We start from the raw sequence: 21,192 nt of genomic DNA on the forward strand, positions 1-21,192 counted from the left end.
TCGCGCTGCTCGCGTACACCTGCAAGAAAAGAATTATAACAACACGTGTAATATAAATGAATTAATGGCGAATGTATACATATATATATGTATGTATATATATATATAAGTATAAGAATGTTCATGCACACCTCAATCTTTCTGCCCTCAACCACGGTGCCGTGTAGCCTCTCACGTGCCCGGTCCGCGTCAGCACTATTTGCGAATGTTACAAAACCGAATCCCTGCATGCAAGGACAGACAAAACAACATGCATTAAACTCAACTTACAGACTGCCAGCGCTCGGCAAACGGCCGACTGGCAGGCCCGACATTTCGTGCTTGTTTTGTACAAAATATTCAATCTGTGTCGTTTGATAAACAGGTAATTAAGAGAAAAATATTGGTGAAGAAAAGAACGAGAAAAATGAAGGGATGAATTAAAACAAAACAAAAAAAAGGGGGGGGGAGAAATAGAAAACGAGCGTAAAAAGATTGAAAGAAAAAGGTGAGAGAAAAGGGCGACGCGCGACGTCGCCTTTTCAAGCGACCTGGAAGCTAACGAGTGCGAGTTCTTTGTGGGGGTGCTCTGTGTGCAATTTACGCGGGAAACCTTTCCACGCGTGTCTCGAACGAATTTGTATCGATTCGATTAACTTTTCATTCAAGAATTGCAGAACGAAGCGAACGCTACTATATGACGCTCGGTTCAACGTTCTTGAGCAGATGTTCGCGTTTCTTTGCTCTGTTTCGTTCCCTCGCGCACCCCATCTCACGCCTTCTCACTCGCCGTCACTCTGCACCGTCCTTTTACTCTCAAACCTATTCTTCCGTTTATTTCTCGGATGCACAATGGCCGTCTGCCGCTAATTAATTCTCGAGAAGCTCTCTCGAGACGCGGCCCGGGGGCTCGAAACTTTCGCGGAATTTCTTTCGGGGCTAGAACATTTATTCCGACCGTATAATCTCACGGAAACAATAAACTTGATGAAATTCATCGAATATTACGAGCAGACATTTTTTTATTATTTTAGCTGAAATAATTTTATCGAAGTTACTTCTCGCTCCACGACTTTACTTCGATCGATCGGAAAGATCATATACTTTCGAGCGAATGGAACTTTTTACATTTAAATCGAAGGTCCGATAGTTTCAAGTTGAAAAGTGGTCGCGACGCGATATTTTGTATAATATGGAATTGATAAGATATTCTCAGCTCGATATGTATATATTCAAGTAGAACATTCCAAGGGAAAATATGTAAGTGGGGGCGCGAAAGGATCGAGAGCACTCGTGTTTGATATAATAGGCTAACTAAACCGCGTGAAAAGGATGGATAAAGAAGCACGATATTTCAGCCGAAATGTCGGTTTGCCAGAGAGTCTGCGAGCGCGTCATACTGCTTACGGAGACGCACCAAACAACGTGCAACAAATAAGTAAATATAAAATCATGGTAAGAAATCATGGTCATGGTCACATTAATCATCTCATTATCATATCATATCATATCATATCGTGTCATGTCATCATGGTCATCGTCATATCATTAAAGACTCTTGCTTGTACCGAGAGGTGCGTGTACGAGAAAAAAGAAAAAAAAAAATTAAAAATTAAAAATATGAGAAGGAGGTTAGAACACGAGGAACGATTGGAAGGGAAACAGGATCTTAGGACTTTGATTAGGTGTGTTTCTGTGCTGTGTGTGCTCGTGTGTGGTGCCATTCGTCTGTGCGATCGCTTCGAAAACGATAGTGATTGAAGAAGTTGTAAAATCGAAGCTTTTAGTGCCGTGAATTGGGATATTTTGGATAATATTCGACGCAAATACGCTCACACCTTTTCTCAATCTTCGAAAGAAACGTAATTCAAGGAAATACCTTAATGGAATCGTCGTAAATTTCCTTATTGCAAATATCACTTCGACAGGTTATCAGACAGGTATAATTCGAAAATGTATCTCGAAAGAAACGCCATAAATTTTAACATATGTTGCACATATTCCTTTTCCCTCCAACGACTATCAAGGAAATATAATTCGTGAATATATTACCTTAGAATCGTCATAAATCTCAAAAGGATTACGCAAATGCCTTCCATACCATAAATACGACTTCCAGAGCCTATTAAAAGCAAGTCAATCGAAAGTATATCTCCTAAGTACCTAAATTCTTTCGTTCTGAACGTGACTTTCGCTTATCTAAATATCATTGACGAAAAGAACTCTATCTTGGGAAAAACGATTTTCTAAACGATATTTTCTAAAAAGCCGGAGCTCGCATTGTTATGTCAAAAATAAAGCAAATATACTCTAAAAGGTAAAGACCCACGTTATCATCGCGAAAATGAGACAAACCTATTCCGAAGAGTACAAATTCGCGTTATTGTTCCAAAATGTCGAAACAACTCGGTTCTAAAGGCGCACAGCTTCTTACGCAATAAAATCAAACAGTTTCGATTTCAAAGCAAAAAGAAAAAAAAAGAGAAGAAGAAAAAGAAGAAAAACGTCTTTCTGTGCCAAAGAAACTAATTTCGCGTAATCAGAAATGGGAAAAGACGAAGAGGGTCGGGCGAATAATCAACTTGCTCTCATCTGGCTCCCCCTGTTACTGCCAGCAGCGGCTACGTATATCCAGACTATAGCCGTCGCTAAGAAATCGCATTAAAGCCAAATCAAATACGGCCTCTTACTCTCGAAGAACGAAAAAAGAGAGTGCAAAGTTATCGTGTTCCTGACGTAATACGCGGCCAAGGAACCGCTGTTTCCCTCTCCTCCAGCCCCACTTCTCTCAAGGAACATCGTAACTCGTTTCGCCGGAGGACTATAATCGAATCGATGGTAGGAAATTGAATTGCCCCGTGGAGGATTCCCCTGGAATAATCGAGAGCCACGATTTCTCTGCGTTTCGTTAATTAATCGGAGGCGAGGGAACGGTTGCTGCGCTTGGTTAATCGAGGACGAGGAGGTAGGAGTTAATTTCAAGGGAAATTTCGAATTTCTGATTTTTCACGTGCGGATACTAATTTTAGTGACTGTGGAATAGCCTGGCACGATGATGAGTAGATCGCGCACCTTTATGCATTTATGAGAATTTCGAAAGCGTAACAATCCGAATGATGCGAGCAATTTAGAAAAATGTATGTAATATCCGGAATATATAGGTAGTCTTTATATTTAATACGTAAAAGCAATGTGTTCTATCTAGGTTCCGTCTTTATAATTACATTCGCAGAGACGTTGATTTGCATAATAATCCGCAGCTGCTATAATTCAATGTTATAATTTCTGAAGTTTTTATGTTGGAAATCGTTAATGGTAAATTTAGGTGAAAAATTTCCATGAAACTTCTATATCGCAGCGAAGAGAAGATTATCGGCCATCTGCATAGGAAAAATTTGTTACCGTTGCAAATTCTCACGACGAAGCCCACTCGACTGCAAGATTTACGTCTTAAGCTTTCCGAACTTCGCCGTTGCTCACCGAACTTCTTGACTTCCATTTTGAACTTCTGAATATTTTAATCTGCTTTCGAGCTTGCCTTTTGCGCCGTTGAATTTTTTACCTTTCAACCTCTCTAAATCGAACTTCCTGATCGATATTTTTATTAAAAACTGAACTAACTTTTTCCTAAAGCGACATAAAAGCTATTTTCTACTTAACAACATTGTTTATTCTTTGTTGTAATATCGGACAACGTTCGAGGGATATTCGACAAGAGCTAGAAACGATCGACGAAATGTAAAATCGAATATACAAACTTTTGCAATAAATAATAAATCATACTAGTTAATACGAATATTAATATTAAATGGTGTTTCGACGAGAATAATTAATCAGACGACTATTATTCGCCCGCCACAAGCTATTCTATTTCAAGTTCTTTTAATTTATTACACGGTAATCGAATGGGAATTAATTCATCGTTTTAAATTATTCAGAGAAAGAGAAAGTACGTCAAACACGAAATTAGCAAAATTGGTTTCGATCCGGAAATTCATTAAAGTACGTGAATTCTTTATCAACCACGTACACATATACAATAGTTGCATTCTAAAGGTACATCCGAATGCGAGTACCTTTGCTCGTATACACTCCTGAAGAATAAATTTTCTCTGCAAACAATAACGTTAGAATTTCTACGCGAAATATCGCGAGCAGCACCGTGGTCGCGATGCAAATCGATTCGGCGATTATTCGATTCCCTTTACGTTTTCGAGCTGTAGCACTGACACCGCGCCGCCGGCTTATCGACATTATGCTGATTTCCCAAGTGAATCGCGTCGCGCGCGCGGTTTGTCGCAAGAAACCCGTTGAAAATCGCGCGACAAACGACGCTTTTCCACCTAGCTGAAATCTTTCACGATCGAACGATCGCTGCTTTTTCGTGGCCCGACTATGGTTTTCTTCTTTCGTTTTTACGATATCGTCGACTCTATCCAATTCTTCAACCTTTCCTACGTTACAACCTTACGAGTTTCATCTACTACTCGTACAGTTATTTCCAAAACTTTTTTGTCATCGAAATTCCAGTCGCAAAGAATTGTTCAAACGTTTGCAAATATTTTCCACGGACAATTAAAAGTCCGAATCGCGTCGATTTCTTCCATTCGTCAATCTGCGCTATAACACAATCTCACAAAACCTCATCTACTATTTTCGCAATTATTTCGAAAACTCCTTCGAAAAACAGTTCCAGAGGAATGAAACATTCGATCCTTTCCAATTCTTGGAAAAATCTTGGAAAAATCATCTGTTATTCCCAAAACTAATTTTCGAAATCGCTCGAAAAGGAAAAAAGAAGAAAAAAGATTAAGAGAGGTAAAGAGTAATTTCAAGCATTTTTCGCTCGCCGATTTTCTAGGAGGATAATGAAAAAGAAGGCGTTCCTTCTCAAGGCGAGGCACGGTTCTCGTGACGGTGAGATCGCGATCTTGGCGAAAGCCTCCTTTAAAGCCTTATCGACTTTCGGAAAATTAAGGTTAGCGTGCAATACACGACCAGCCATCGCGCCTAACTCCTCCTCTCTCAAGAAATTAATCCACACCGGACTCTTACCAATCTTTCGAACGTCTGCTGCGGAATAATCCTCGCGTCCATCCTGTTAAAAAGGACTCGCGATCGCGCGATATTGCGCGACCTTCGTGAAAACCCCTGTCACATATCTCTAGTGATATTTCGAGGAATTAAGTAAGTTTAAATTCAGTTCAAATAGCATGAAATGTTCTGCATTCTAAATTTTCTTATTTTCATTTAATCTACCTTTGAGGATCTCGAAGAAGAATGAAGTTGGAGATTGATCGGATATCAGATTTTTCAAGCTTCCTGTATTATTATTATGTTAGTGCACGTACAATGTTATTTATAAACTAATAAATAAGTTAATAACGAAAATCATTCATCATCATTCTTACCATAAACTTTCTTAACATCTAATATATGTTATTTCTAAAGGAACTTCTTTTGTTTTAACGTGGCTGATAATCTACAATCGATAAATTCAGATTTCGAAAAATGAATATCTCGTATGCATCAAGCTATCATTACATACCATAATAAAAAAAAAAACATGTTGTAGTTTTATTATCATAATTACAGTTCCCTGGAAATTAGCTGACGTGTTTTATATTAATTTTTTGTAGTTTTTAAAACTCGAGAAATTTTCAACGGCGCAAAGTCACCAATTTAACAAACTCGATAAATCAGCACGACTTCTTTCTCAACTTTATTTCACAGGGTTTATCCGGAAAATTACGAGCAACGTAGAGAATTACTACGAAGTTTATAAAAGTCTGGAATAAGCGTCGAAAAACTGGGAAGTTGATGGCGCAGCGGCTTAAAAGCAAGGCCAGAAATCATTTGTTTAATCTCCGGTGCAATTTATCAGTCCTCTAGATTAGTCCTACACCCGTTGAAAAAATATAATTACCTCCATTAATTTATCGCGATCGCTGCAAACGTTTCGCGTCCGCCATTTCTCTGTGGATCTTCCGACGGTGAACGGATCTCGCGACAGGAAACGAGTATTAGAAAAACAAGCAGCCAAAGCTCGATAAGCGGTTGGCTGAGCTCTGTCACGAACGAAATCGTGCCACCTTATCGAGCGATTTATCTTCCCGCCAGCAATTGAATATCGAGCTTCCCTCTGACACGAACCGGAACTGTTTCCAGCTTACGTCCGCGTAAATACTATGCATCAAAATTCTCGAGACGAAACGAGAACACGATGGAGAACGATACTGAAGGAAATGTCGAGTTTGTTCGAGAGGAGTGAGACGAGTATTTTCGCAAGAACTGCGTTATCAGGATTCTTAAACGAATGAAGAGATCTCGGTCTTCGAGACTCTCAACAGGGCTGTTGATGCGAGAATTATGATATTCTCGCGCCTTGGGTCGTTAGAAGCCAATTAACGCTGGCGTAACGTTTTGTGAAAATTATGAGAGCGCGCGACGTTGTTGAGTTGAAATCGAGTTTAAGACAATTCGAGTAGGGAATAGCGTCTTTCGAAGTAATTTGGAGTATTTTTTTAACCGTTACATTCTATTCCTCTCGATCGGTAACCTGAAGTTTCTGGAATTTAATAAATCTCCCAGAATACTGTTCGAATAAATGAACTAATTATTCTCTGTAATCAATATTAGATTTCTAAAATTTCGAGATCTCTGAAACGGAATAAACTTTCTAGGATATTAATTAAGCGAGGGGAAATATAGACGAACGTGCTATTCCTCTAACTGGTCTCAAAATTGTCTAATTTCGGGGTTTCTCAAATTGAATTAATCCTCTAGAATATTCGTTAACCGAAAGGAAACATACGCGAGCTGTGTCCTATTTTCTCTAACGAATATTATAACAGGATTTTCTAATTCCGACATCTCACAGATTACATGGATCTATTCTAACCTGAATCGAGATTTATCAAATTGAATAAGTCTTTAGAATATTCGCTATTTGAAAGGAAATATAAATGAGCCATGTGCTGTATTCCCTAACGAATATTATAACAGGATTTTCTAATTCCGACATCTCACAGATTACATGGATCTATTCTAACCTGAATCGAGATTTATCAAATTGAATAAATCTTTAGAATATTCGCTATTTGAAAGGAAATATAAATGAGCTATGTCCTGTATTTCCTAACGAATATTATAACAGGATTTTCTAATTCCGACATCTCACAGATTACATGGATCTATTCTAACCTGAATCGAGATTTATCAAATTGAATAAATCTTTAGAATATTCGCTATTTGAAAGGAAATATAAATGAGCTATGTCCTGTATTTCCTAACGAATATTATAACAAGATTTTTGAATTCTGGCCTCGGAGATTTTATAGATAATTCTGACCTGCATCGATATTTATCAAGTTGAATAAATCTTTAGAATATTCACTATTTGAAAGGAAATATAAATGAGCTATGTCCTGTATTTCCTAACGAATATTATAACAAGATTTTTGAATTCTGGCCTCGGAGATTTTATAGATAATTCTGACCTGCATCGATATTTATCAAGTTGAATAAATCTTTAGAATATTCACTATTTGAAATAAAATATAAATGAGCCATGTGCTGTATTCCCTAACGATTGTTATAATAAGATTTCTGAATTCTGACACGTCTGAGATTTTATAGATCCACTCTGACCTGCATCGAGATTTCTCAAATTGAATAGATCCTTTAGAATATTTACTATTTGAAATAAGATATAAATGAGCTATATGCTGTATTCCCAGCGAATATTATAATAAGATTTTTGAATTCTGACACGTCTGAGATTTTATAGATCCACTCTGACCTGCATCGAGATTTCTCAAATTGAATAGATCCTTTAGAATATTTACTATTTGAAATAAGATATAAATGAGCTATATGCTGTATTCCCAGCGAATATTATAATAAGATTTTTGAATTCTGACACGTCTGAGATTTTATAGATCCACTCTGACCTGCATCGAGATTTCTCAAATTGAATAGATCCTTTAGAATATTTACTATTTGAAATAAGATATAAATGAGCTATATGCTGTATTCCCAGCGAATATTATAATAAGATTTTTGAATTCTGACACGTCTGAGATTTTATAGATCCACTCTGACCTGCATCTAAAATATAAATGAGCCATGTGCTGTATTCCCTAACGATTGTTATAATAAGATTTCTGAATTCTGACACGTCTGAGATTTTATAGATCCACTCTGACCTGCATCGAGATTTCTCAAATTGAATAGATCCTTTAGAATATTTACTATTTGAAAGTATATATGATTTCTAACAGTAGAATTTCCTAATTCTGAATGTTCAGAGATTACACTTGAAGACGAAACTTCAAACTCAGACCATATTCTCCTATTGATAATATTCGAAGGTAGAAGAGACAGCTATACTTATTCGATAATTTAAAACGGAACTGCAGTCTAGGATCGACTAGAATCGATTCAGTGCGCGTAAATAAGACGTAGCCGGTAATAGATGCGATCTTGAGATGACTAATTGGCCTAGAGCGTGATTAATTGCGGTACCTGTCGCGCGAAGTAACTATCGAGAGTTCCGATCGCTAATTCTGCGATTCCTTCGACCATCAAACATCGTGAATCACATTCAAACTCCAATTGAACATTTGTAAAACGATCTATGACGATCGGTGATCTTGAAACGATTAGTTAACAGCCGGGTGCGAGGCACGGAGTAATTAACGTTAATTTCCAAGTGTGAGCGTGTGCTATGAGCGATACGAAGACTACCAAGATAAGAATATTAATCATGCGACGAGTAAAACACGCGGTTGAGCAGCGTCTTACATAGAAAAACGAAAGTAGACCAGTTTGATTAATTTCCAAGAAACTTTGTAACGATGATGATGATCTTCTCAATGAACGATAATCTGGCGAAGTTTTTAACGTATCCACGTGTATATCTAACGAAGTTTTTGCAACCCAACTTTTTATAACGCACAGATTGCTGCTCTGAAAGTTCCACGAATTTTTTAAATTTTTATCAACGATAAAAAGACCGAATATTTTTCGTAATTATTTCCTTTAACGTTATGACGACCAGTTAACCATACTTTTATTCCAGAAAATTAATAAAATATCGTTTTTGTTATATTTCTGGAAAAATTCAATAATTTCGAATATTTGAAAAGCACAATATAAAGTCTAAACAGATAAATAGATGCGTACGGGCCAGGAGATTAAAATCACTACGTGTTCCATCGAATGTAACAACTTAAGAGAGAGAGAGAGAGATTAATTAAAAATTCTGTTATCTTAAAAGTCTTTATACGTAGAAATCTATCGACATAAGTCGATTATTGATATCTGTAGCATCAGTACCGAATTTAATAACGAAATTAGCAAACGACTCGACGCAAGTACGATAGAAAAAATATTTCCAATCTTTTGATCAGTGATGTATATCGTATACAATGTACATAATTAACGCGCACGCATTAGGATCGTTTGACTGGTCATCATAGCATTAATATCTATTCGAAAATTGCAAAATACAATTCGAAGAACAGGAACAGGTGATTACCAGTGAGCCCTAGCACCGCGAAACAAGAAAGAAATGGCAAAATGTGCAATTCGTCTGTGTACGAGTCACGTGAACCGATAAACATGATAATTAAGCAGATAATTGGTGTGTGCACGGCGACGATGTGTTGGTGTGGCTAAACGTGCGTGTAGAAAGTGTTAAAGGACTGTAATTAGAGTGGTCGTCGGAGGGTCGAATGGGGTTGGGGGATGACGAGAAATGAAGGAGAACGAAGATAGAGGAAACTCGAAGAATATTTGAAGTTGAACCGAAGCTGGCAAACAGCGATATAAAAGCGCACAAAACAATACGAGATTCAAGATTATATATATATGTATATTATATGTATATACATATAAGTAAAGATAGAAATAGAGAGAGAGAGAGAGAGAGAGAGAGAGAGAGAGAGAGAGAGAGAGAGAGAGAGAGAGAGAGAGAGAGAGAGAGAGAGAGAGAGAGAGAGAGAGAGAGAGAGAGAGAGAGAGAGAGAGAGAGAGAGAGAGAGAGAGAGAGAGAGAGAGAGAGAGAGAGAGAGAGAGAGAGAGAGAGAGAGAGAGAGAGAGAGAGAGAGAGAGAGAGAGAGAGAGAGAGAGAGAGAGAGAGAGAGAGAGAGAGAGAGAGAGAGAGAGAGAGAGAGAGAGAGAGAGAGAGAGAGAGAGAGAGAGAGAGAGAGAGAGAGAGAGAGAGAGAGAGAGAGAGAGAGAGGGTGAGTTTTAAGAGACAAGGAGTATGTTCGTAGGTTTGTGACTTTTCTTTCTAGTATGGTGTATATGAGTTTTGTGTGTGTTTTTGCGATGAAAGTGGCACGAGAGATCTTTTTCTTCGTCTGTCTACGCGTTCGGTAGTTTGCACCCTACGTTTCTCCCCCTCGTTTAAAGTTTCTCACTCACTTACTCGCTTTTTCTGTCTCTTTTGTTTTATCGAAGGGAAATAATTGGGATTGTTGATTTACAGAAGAGGTTCGAGGAATTCCAAGGCTCGGTTATTTTCAATTGGTCAGCGGAGATGGTTTTCTGAAACGGAAGTCTTCTTACACGTTGACTGTCATGACGTTACCAAGTAAAATAAATAGAAAAGAAGTAACGACATAGTTAATTAGATAATACCATCGAATAAAAACTGTGCTATTTAATAATTGATAGTTTTCATTATATACGCGTAATACGTTACGAAGAGCAAGTGTCACGGTTTTCTACGTTGAGAAACTTCGATTTATGATTTTCAAGGCAACTGCGAATTTTTACGAACGTAACTAGAGAAATGGAATCTACATGAAAATTTGCTTTGTCCTGTATCCATTACATTTTACCATATTCTGTGTAATATATTGCGTACATTTTTGGATATTCCAATTTCCCACAAATGACAATCAACGAACTAAAGATATTTGATAAGAACGTGTATGTTCCAACTATGATCGAAACAACGTAAATTATTTTTAATATAAGTCTTCTCGATCATTCCACTACTTCCTGTTTTTAAAATTAATAAAACGTAAAGACCATATACTAGGAAATCATCAAATACTTAAGTCTTTAAATAATTATTTCTGCACGATCAGATCTCGCATTCAAACTCGCACGTACGAAAGGGAAAGGAGTATCTGTGGAAAGTGAATGGAAATAGGTCGTCGAAGGCGGAGAGAGTAAAAAAGAGAGTGAAAAAGGCAGAGAATAAAATTGCAACGAGAAGAGCCAAACGACACGTGAGACTGGAACACCGAACAAAACGGTTGGTGAGATCGAAAGCAGCATTTCTCTATCCTAAGACACATACGTGAGTAATAAAAGAGGTAGAAGCATGGGCCGTTTCATTAATACCTTCGACTTCGCCTAGACAAAAGCGTGCGACTACTATTTACATATATAATAATGATATAACAATCAGATAGAGGTACGTACGTACATGTACAGGTGTTATGTATAAATATGTGAACAGAGTGTGTATGTGTGTGTATGTGTGTGTGTCTTCTATATGTTCTGTGCTCGTGTGTTAATATACATATACGTATATAATATTCATTATATAATAGAGAGAGAGAGAGAGAGAGAGAGAGAGAGAGAGAGATACTTAAGAAACTTCGGAAGATGCAATGGTAATATAGATATGTACGGTATCATGCTGTTTGCGTTGGATTGTGACATGCAAAATGTCTGCTTCTAAATGTTAGAATACGATTTTTCTCCATGAAATATTCTTTCGATCGTTCGGGCATTGACAAGTGAAAAAGTTCAGAAACATTTTTCGATCATTGGCAAACAATTAATTCGTAGGCTTCTGTTAAACAAACTTTTTTTCTAAGTCTAACCAGCGATACTAATAACATTCTACTTATAAAATTCTGAACAATTTCGTACAATTGTAACAATTTAAGAAAGAAAATAAGAAAAATTATATCTTCCCCGTTAACGAAGAAGAAATTCGACAATGAACGAATTCACGGGAATCAGCCATTTTTCTTATCGCAATCCAACACTTGCAGGTGGATTAGTAAAACGTCGCGGCAGTGTCTGTGAACCACAATACGGCGTGTAGCGAGACTAATTAACAAAAAGTGATGTCTCTCTCGAGAAAAAGTTCGAACGCAGGTCTCAGTTTGGAAAGATCGATTCCGATCTCGACAGGCAAGCCGTTATCAATCGTTTTTGGTTAGTTCTCACTACTATCGTCTCCTGCTTTTGCCTCGTCTCTAATATCTAAATTGTGTGTGTATGTACGTGTGTGTGTGTGTGTATGTGGGTGAGTGTGTCTGTCTCCTTTGTGCGTAATATGTTTTCTCTGTGTATAGAAGTGTACGTGTGTGTATACGTGTACCGGCCTTGAAACGCCTTGGGAAACTCATCAGAGAAAGAGAAAGAGAAGGATAAGAATGGAGGTTGGTTAGATGTAGCTTCGGAAAAAATGAGGTGTGACAAAGTTTCATCAAATCAAATGGGCAGCATCTCCCGAGGGTCTCCTCCGCGACCGGAAGTGGCGGCAGCCGGCTCACCGGGTGCACCGTGTGTCCGCTGCTGCGTCCATTTTGAAACGATCTAATTTTTTTTCTTTTCTTCTACCATTAATTTCTCGAGCTCGCTTTTAAAACAACTGCTATTATTATTATTATTATTATTATTATTATTATTATTATTATTATTATTGATCTCTGCTATTGCTATTATTATTTCTTTCTTTAGCCCTGCTGTTCTCCTCGGATTTATACGACATGAAACGAGTGTTATATTTCAATAGATTCTTAAAAACATTGTTAGCAGAATATTTTCTTGATGGTTTATAAATAATCGGTATTGTTGTTCACTATGATTTTATGCCGCCTTTTATGTATTCCGTTCTTCTATGAATAAATTATTCTAAAAATAAGAAGTATACCCGCAGGGAGGCAAATGTGAAGAAACGAGGTGAACATCAGGGTTAAACTATTCCTTTTGCATGTTTTTTTTTTCTTTTTTTTTTTGAGCTCATCGAGAATTTATATTCTTCACCGACGCAAGAGAAGATCGTGAAGGATACTACATGAAGCTTTTTAGCTGCCGTTTGCTTTCCTTTTTCTTTTCTTACGTTTTCTTTGCGTATTACAACTGTTCATAAGAAGTATTTGCACACTATCGTGTTTACCATAACACGTACATAATAATTAATTAATCCAGATTATACTAAATCTCTGCTTATCGTTTAGTAACGTTCGTACTATAAAAAAGGAATGTAGAAACTAATAAAAAAGAAAAAAAAAAGAGGAAGAAGCTTTATTTAAAAAAATGCAAGTGTGTGCAAGTACTTTTTGTAGCCACTGTAGCTTCGATTGAACTGTACAAAACGACGAGAAGATCGTCGAAAGGATCACAAAGAGAATCGTGGAGGCGATTCGCCATTTGTCCAAGAAAAAGGTGTCGCGTGTTTCTAAGGAGAAGGAGGAAGGAGATGATGGTTTTTGGTATTTTAGTTACTTTAGATACCACAGTTCGTCAAAAGCAGCTGCGAACACAGTTACGCAAGGTGCACCGAGCTGCCTTATAACCAATGGGAGCTAAATAATGATAAAATGCGGAATGCTAGCTAGTAAAAATGCAATAGCTCGTCTAACAACTACGAGAACTAACACCATTGGTTATATTATGGTATGTATGTACGTGTCACTGGCACATACTCAGCGCGAGACAAGTGCGCCAACCGACTACCTTCGAACTTCGAACTATCACCACCTTTTATACAATTATACAAAATTATCTACTTTTTATCCAATTATATCACTTTGTACCAAAATTGTCTTCATTTGTATTTTTATTTCACGTATACCTCCTTCTACCCCCCTCCCTTTTTCCTCCTTTTCCAGTAACTTTTACGAGAAACAATCTTATTATCGAAAAAATGAAAAGAAAAATGGTAAGTCGATTAGCGCTCTCCTCCGCGCCGGTCTCAAAGTATCTCTTCTCCAAAATGCTGCACTTCATTAGGGATGCCACATTCCATTTACATTGACGAAGCTTTCGAGAAAAGGTCTCTCTCACAGACTCGCGCGATCATCACACACTCTCTCGTTCGCCTTAGCCTAATCCTTATTTCATGATATCCTTAGTCGAACGTCAACATCTAGCTCGTGTCTCCATTAAAATAATCGTCGTTAATCGACGATTATTTCACAAAGAAATCGAGTCGATGTCGAACGATTTTACTAGGTTAACACGAAGAATACGAATAACTTAAATCCGTGACGGGATCGTTTAGTATCCTAAAGAGCAATTTCATCGAATACATGAATCAAATTTCTCTAATCTTTTCTCTGGAAATTAATAATCACGATATATACTCTGATTTCTACTTTACACAATTATCGAATTGCTTCTACTTATTTCTCCTTCTTTTCTTGATTTTTTTCCTCTCTATTTTTCTTGCCAATTGCGTGTAGATTTCACATCGAGGATCCCGTCACGTCCTCGCGATCACTTAAATGCTAAAAAGCGATGGCAACGCGTTCACCGTTGTCGCGCATATTTCTTAGAGAATGTCGCGGCGGCATTTCAATTTGCAATGCAAAAAGTGCGTCGCCTGGTGCCATTGTCGAGTCGTTGGATCTCTGACGCGTAATGAATGCCGACTTGTACTTCCAGTTAAACGCATCGACGGAGGTCGCTTTTCTGCAATTTATCTCGGCTTTCCTATCGACCGATTTCCCGTTACTTCCGCTCGGACAAGGGCTCTTACACAACTCTGTACTGTCCCGATTCCTAGAATTCGGTTCTTAGCGTGTCAATTTCTCGGATGTTTTCTGTTATGGTAGCTCACGTTCTTCGAATTCACAATTTACTCGAGTTCTACCAAGAATAAAAAATGTTCTACGTACGTACAACAGCGTAATGGATATTTTCCGACCTTCAGATTAGAAAACAGCCTGTGAGTACCATTATCCAATAGTACCAGACTGGAGACGATAGAATTTAACTAAGCATTAACCTACAACGTCATCGTGAAGAACGAAGACCTCGAACCTCGATAAAACTGTTGTAACTCAAACCACATTACGATCACCATACGCCTTAACAACGCAGTTCGATCCTGACTGATACCACATCCAATGATTGATTAAAATTTGGTAAAAATGAAAAAAATGTTCAAGTAGTTGAACTAATTCTACGTTCATGGATAAAAAACTATCAGACGCGGTGGATGAGTATACTTCCAAATAGCCTAAATACTAACGAAACATTAAAAAATCCTCGATTAATCATAAAAATTTAAAATTAGAAAACGCCAAAGTTTCAAATGGAAAAATGATTAAAGGCGACAAAACCGCAATTACTTCGATTTTTCAGGGGACCTGGTTGGTTGGTTGAATTGGAGCGTGGCCTTTTATCGAGGCTCGGTTTATCCAGAATTCCGTGAAACTTGGCGCGACCAATCGGATCCGATCACGCGTCGCCAAACGGCGAAAGAAAGAGGATGAAAAAAAAGCCGTTTCACGGATGCAGGATGATCGGTTGCTGGATAACTATCGTCAACGAGTTTAATTAATCCCCTTTCAGCATGCTGTAACTGGAACAGCTATATTCCACTTTGGGATTGGCTGTTGCAACGACGGATGTGACTCGAGCTACACTTCCTCTCAGCATTCTACGCTACGATCGAAATAGACCTCCCTGTCGTGACCTAATAGCCAAGCATTAGCGATTGTCGTCGTCTTTCATTCGATTAGCGACTTCGATTGATTGGCTGCTCTCTGATAGAGCGACTATTAGGTTAATGAGTCTTTTATAATTGAAGGTCGGTGTCTAAACGTTTGGAAGAATCTCAATACGTCGATATAGTGTGTAATTAGGCAAAGTGGAATTTATTGTACGACATACTATGACTGCAAGTGCTCTGGATTCGTACTTTGTATCGATGCTTTGTACGTAACGTTAACGCTAGAAATAGCGTCTTTTAAAAATCTGTTTAAACGTTTCACACTGAACCGAAAGAAGTAAATTTCTAATTCAACGAGTTTACAAAAACCTGAAAGTTTCTATATCTCAATTCTATATCTCATATCAAATTCATCATTCACTGACAATAATCATTTGTCGCTCTAACTCTCGAATCTTAATTTTTCAAGCAAAAACGAACAAGTCATTCCGTGAAAAGAAGTCGGACCAAGTTTTTAGCACAACTCGACGGAATGATTCTTAATACAATTTACGGCACATTTGGCCGTTTCATTAAAGCCATGGGTAAAATAATTACCCAAACGCGAAAACTTTGAAGCACGTTTCGATTACTCGTCGAGCAACAATGAATTCCGCTCTTAGCGATTCGGCGAGAATAGTTTTGAATATGCAATATGCAAGCTTGGAAATTTCCATCGCGTCAAGTTTCTGGACCAGGGTCCTCGAAAATTCGTCTTCGAGCGGTGGAAAGTCCGTGAGAGGGCAAGGATGGTCGTGCCGCGTCTTGGAAAATCATTATTCGCGTTTTCGTTGCTGGAAATAATGGATTTCTGATCTAATTACACCGGCCAAGACTCACTGCCGAAGAAGCATCCTTTTCTTTCTGGGAACTATTCGCCTTTTGTTATTGCTCCGCGTGAAACTTTCCACGCGATTTCATAATCTCGATGAACTTCGCCAAGTTTGATGGTGCGAGGAACAACGGGATCGTCCAACCAACTCCAATTAACCTCTTGGGAACGATGCACCGTTGCATTCCAATTTATATCGTGTTCGATACTTCTTCTTAAGATTCTCTGAGCAGAGAATCTAAAATATATCGATAGTAGCAGCTGGATGTTACGAATATTTCGATTAATACTGAAAATAAATGGGATTGATAATAGAAAGGTGAATAATTAATTGATGAATTATATGCAAATTTTTATCAACATACCTGAATTCGAATTAATCGCGATGCTTGAAAGTGAAAGACGGAGTTGGTGTTTTTCTATGAAAATAAAATCGTATCGTTCGAAGTAATCGTACGGAGGAAGAAGAAGAGAAGCGAGTCTTCAAAGAACAACGAGATCAAAAATCAGAGTATCACGATAGTAAAAAGATTTTTCCTTGTTATTTGATATTTCATTATATCGACGAATATGGTTATTTTATACTTCGCCTATTTTACATTTTAAAAGATTCGTAAATACCAAGATAGTCCAATTGAAAATAAAAATGTCTATATCGTTCAACGATATCTATTAGATTGTTCTGAAAGTGTCTTTCTTCCGCAAACGTGTTTCTTACAACAGTGTACCTTCGTACAAACGTGAAATCAGGTCTGTGAAATGTCATGGTGTTTATCTCAACAAAACGAAATGGATCGTACGTAATTCGACAAAATAATATAAAACGAAAAACGTTGTGCGTCTATTATTTCCTCATAAAACGAAAGAAACTTTTCCGGCAACCTAACATAATTCGAAGATCATCACGGTAGTAAGATTCTAAATGACAATCTCAGAATGTTATCGCAAAGTCTGAAAATATACAAAAATATACGATGCAAGAAAATAAAACACTTGCACCGAGAATCCCTATGAGAAGATTCTAAACAACAATCTCAGAATATTATCGCAAAGTCTGAAAATATACAAAAATATACGATGCAAGAAAATAAAACACTTGCACCGAGAATCCCTATGAGAAGATTCTAAACAACAATCTCAGAATATTATCGCAAAGTCTGAAAATATACAAAAATATACGATGCAAGAAAATAAAACACTTGCACCGAGAATCCCTATGAGAAGATTCTAAACAACAATCTCAGAATATTATCGCAAAGTCTGAAAATATACAAAAATATACGATGCAAGAAAATAAAACACTTGCACCGAGAATCCCTATGAGAAGATTCTAAACAACAATCTCAGAATATTATCGCAAAGTCTGAAAATATACAAAAATATACGATGCAAGAAAATAAAGCACTTGCATCGAGAATTCTTATGAGAAGATTCTAAACAACTATCTCAGAATATTATCGCAAAGTCTGAAAATATACAAAAATATACGATGCAAGAAAATAAAGCACTTGCATCGAGAATTCTTATGAGATGATTCTAAACAACAATCTCAGAATATTATCGCAAAGTCTGAAAATATACAAAAATATACGATGCAAGAAAATAAAGCACTTGCATCGAGAATTCTTATGAGATGATTCTAAACAACAATCTCAGAATATTATCGCAAAGTCTGAAAATATACAAAAATATACGATGCAAGAAAATAAAGCACTTGCATCGAGAATTCTTATGAGATGATTCTAAACAACAATCTCAGAATATTATCGCAAAGTCTGAAAATATACAAAAATATACGATGCAAGAAAATAAAGCACTTGCATCGAGAATTCTTATGAGATGATTCTAAACAACAATCTCAGAATATTATCGCAAAGTCTGAAAATATACAAAAATATACGATGCAAGAAAATAAAGCACTCGCATCGAAAATTCCTATGAAAAATTATCCGCATTCGAACGGATCATTGTGATCGCCCCTGATGCTTCTGGCATTAAAACTTTGAATTAGAATTGCGATAAAATCTCGCTACGGTTCTTCCTACAACAACAAAGATGATTGTTAGAACGATGCGAATTTATTTTTATAAGAAGATAATCTAGTGGACAATGGACGGGCGTGCGTGACATCGTTAGCGACCGATGCTATTGGGTTACTGGTACCGCCAGAGCTTGATGAAGTGCACTTGAGTGTACTTGACGCAAAGACGCTGAATATGCAAGCTCACCGGATGCCGGCTGTCGGCACGATGTATTACTGCGGATCTTATCCAGACCGCTGTCATCCATATTGAAACCTATTTGCATTTCAAACTCTCCTATACACTTGGAATCCTCTATACCTCTCTCCCTTTATTCTCCTAGATCTCTTTTTTCGTCCTTCCTCTGGAAGCTTCGATTTTCTCATGCATAAACGAGCGACAATTAGAACTGCACGCTCGCGTTACTTCTGCCTGGTGTTTGATTCGATTCGCCGGAGAATCTTCAACGTGAGTCTAAGGAATTTGAATGTCGAGAGCTCTCGCGGAACATTGCGCGGCAAATTAGATCAAGACTATTGAATTTTGAGAGTGAACGCTGTAACTCGAAGTTACTCGATTACCTTACGAGATTAAAAATCCGAATGATTCGTTCGATTCGTTTCGCAGGAGAATCTGCAAGATGAATTTACGAAATTTAATTAACTCACCCGTTGCAGACATTGCGCAGAAAATTGAATTGCAATCGGCGAATTCTAAGAACAGACAGACATCGAAACTGCAAGTTATACAACTGCAATCTCGCAAGCTAAATAACCCAAGTTCTGATTTACGATTCGATAAGAACAGAAAGCTTTATCATCGTCAATAAGGACAGAATGTTCAATATCAAACTTCGTATCCTCTCAATCGAATAATCAAATCAAATAACTGCGAGAACCGTCTCTTCCATCTCCGATATCCGTATCTAACCGCTGCTCTTTGTCACGCACTCCATATCTCTAGTAGAAAAGTTTCAACAATCCGGAGGAACGTTCCACGACAGACTTGACTAACGACAGAACCTCTACCCTTCGACAGAAGCAATTTCGTCGTCTCATCTCGCGATACGCTTAATATTTCATTCCTCACGCAGCCACAATTTTCAAGCGCGACCTTCTTCCCTTTAGGCTACACAATAAGCCGATAATCCCGCAACTCGGTACAAGAGAACAGGGAATAAAACGAAGCAGTCACGACAACTTTGCAACCAGGAATCAGAGAAATCACTGGAGACGCGGTTCTTGACAAGGCAGATCGCTCGACAATGGCACCGACGGTTTTACGCTACGCTTGGGGGTAGTTTAGGGTACGCGAACGTTTCTCGTCGCCATCGCGCTGCAAAAGAACGAACGAACGACGAAGGGACGCAGCCACACGATCCAGTTTTCACTTTTCTTCGGTTTTCAAACCCACCTGGCTTTCTTGCCTTTTCTTTTTTCTGTTTACTTTCTGCAACTACAAACTTTCTGGAGGGATGAAACGACCCCCGTGGCGCTGCGTCTCTTCGAACGAATGATTACGGTCCCGCGACGTCCTCGTGACCAGGTTGTCTTTCTAGCTGAGTTTTTTTCAAAAGTTTTTCCATAAGAGAAATCGTGTCACGTTGGCGCGGTGATTATTTTATATTGTCAAGGGGCAAAACAGAAAAGAACGGGAACGCATAAAAGACGAGGAAGATTGGGAAAGTTAGAGAGGAAGAGAGACATAAAAAGGTTGTTCTCGACCATCAGATTGTGAAACTCGTCGATCGATTTTGGATTCTGTGAAGGAACTCGAGGGATAGTTCGAGCGAGAAACTCGTGAATCGAGCAAGTTGGAAGGAGGGTAGTTCTAGGGTGTTGGATTAACGTGGAGCGTGGAAACGAACTAGGGCCGGTGAGACTTCGAACGCGAATCCATCCTGGTGACGAGGATTTCGTGGCTAGGACACAGCTGTGTGTGTGGCTTAAGTCTAACTGTATTCTTAGGGGTGGGTTGACAGGGGTGGCTCGCAGCCTAGGGGCGACGTGAGCTTACCTTGCTTCCCCTTTCGTTAAATATGATTTCCACGTCGAGGATCGGCCCGAATTGCTGGAAAACAGAAAGCAATCTCTTGAGAATTCGTTAGAGTGTGTTTAATGAGATAAGAGCAAGAGGAAAATTTAATAAAACAACTCTATCGAGAACAATCCTTATCACGTAAAATATACAAGACTAAATAAAATTATATATTCTAAAATTAAGCGTGATAATCTAAACTATTAAGATGAACTATTATCGTAAGAATAGAAACTGGAAATATTTCGATGCTCGATAGAAGAATTATTTATTTATTCGTTCTTTTTTCTCATATTCATAGTTGTTATTAAATTTTAACGATATAAACCAGGTAATAAGATAATTATACGAAATAAATTAAGAATTTCCAAGGATTTCAGGTGGTAAAAATGAGACTTACCCCAAACATTGCCCTGAGATCAGGGTCTCGAAAACGGAAAGGTATATTGCTGACATGAAGACGTTTTGGTTGACCTTTTAGATCGGAACCCTGTGTCGCTGTCGCAGGTGTAGTTGCACCTGAAGTGACTGGTACTAAAGCGCTGCCTTCGACGGCACCCTCAGGATTGGTTTCGTTGCCAGCGGGTGTGGGTGCTGGTTGCTGGCCACCTCCTCCTGCAGCTGCA

At 38.1% G+C, this 21,192-nt stretch overlaps 1 protein-coding gene across 1 annotated transcript in view; it reads right to left on the minus strand.

The window, feature by feature from the left end:
- Nucleotides 1-21,192, minus strand: part of LOC100747287 — a 357,673-nt gene that overhangs the window by 80,168 nt on the left and 256,313 nt on the right. Inside the window, 3 exon segments of the mRNA XM_024367629.2 lie at nucleotides 132-224; nucleotides 20,546-20,599; nucleotides 20,967-21,192. The exon segment at nucleotides 20,967-21,192 is cut by the window's right edge and continues 18 nt beyond it. Coding sequence (XP_024223397.1) covers nucleotides 132-224; nucleotides 20,546-20,599; nucleotides 20,967-21,192 — 373 coding nt within the window.

This window comes from Bombus impatiens, unplaced genomic scaffold (assembly GCF_000188095.3).
Source record: "Bombus impatiens unplaced genomic scaffold, BIMP_2.2 scf_0321, whole genome shotgun sequence".
Taxonomy (NCBI): Eukaryota; Metazoa; Arthropoda; class Insecta; order Hymenoptera; family Apidae; genus Bombus; species Bombus impatiens.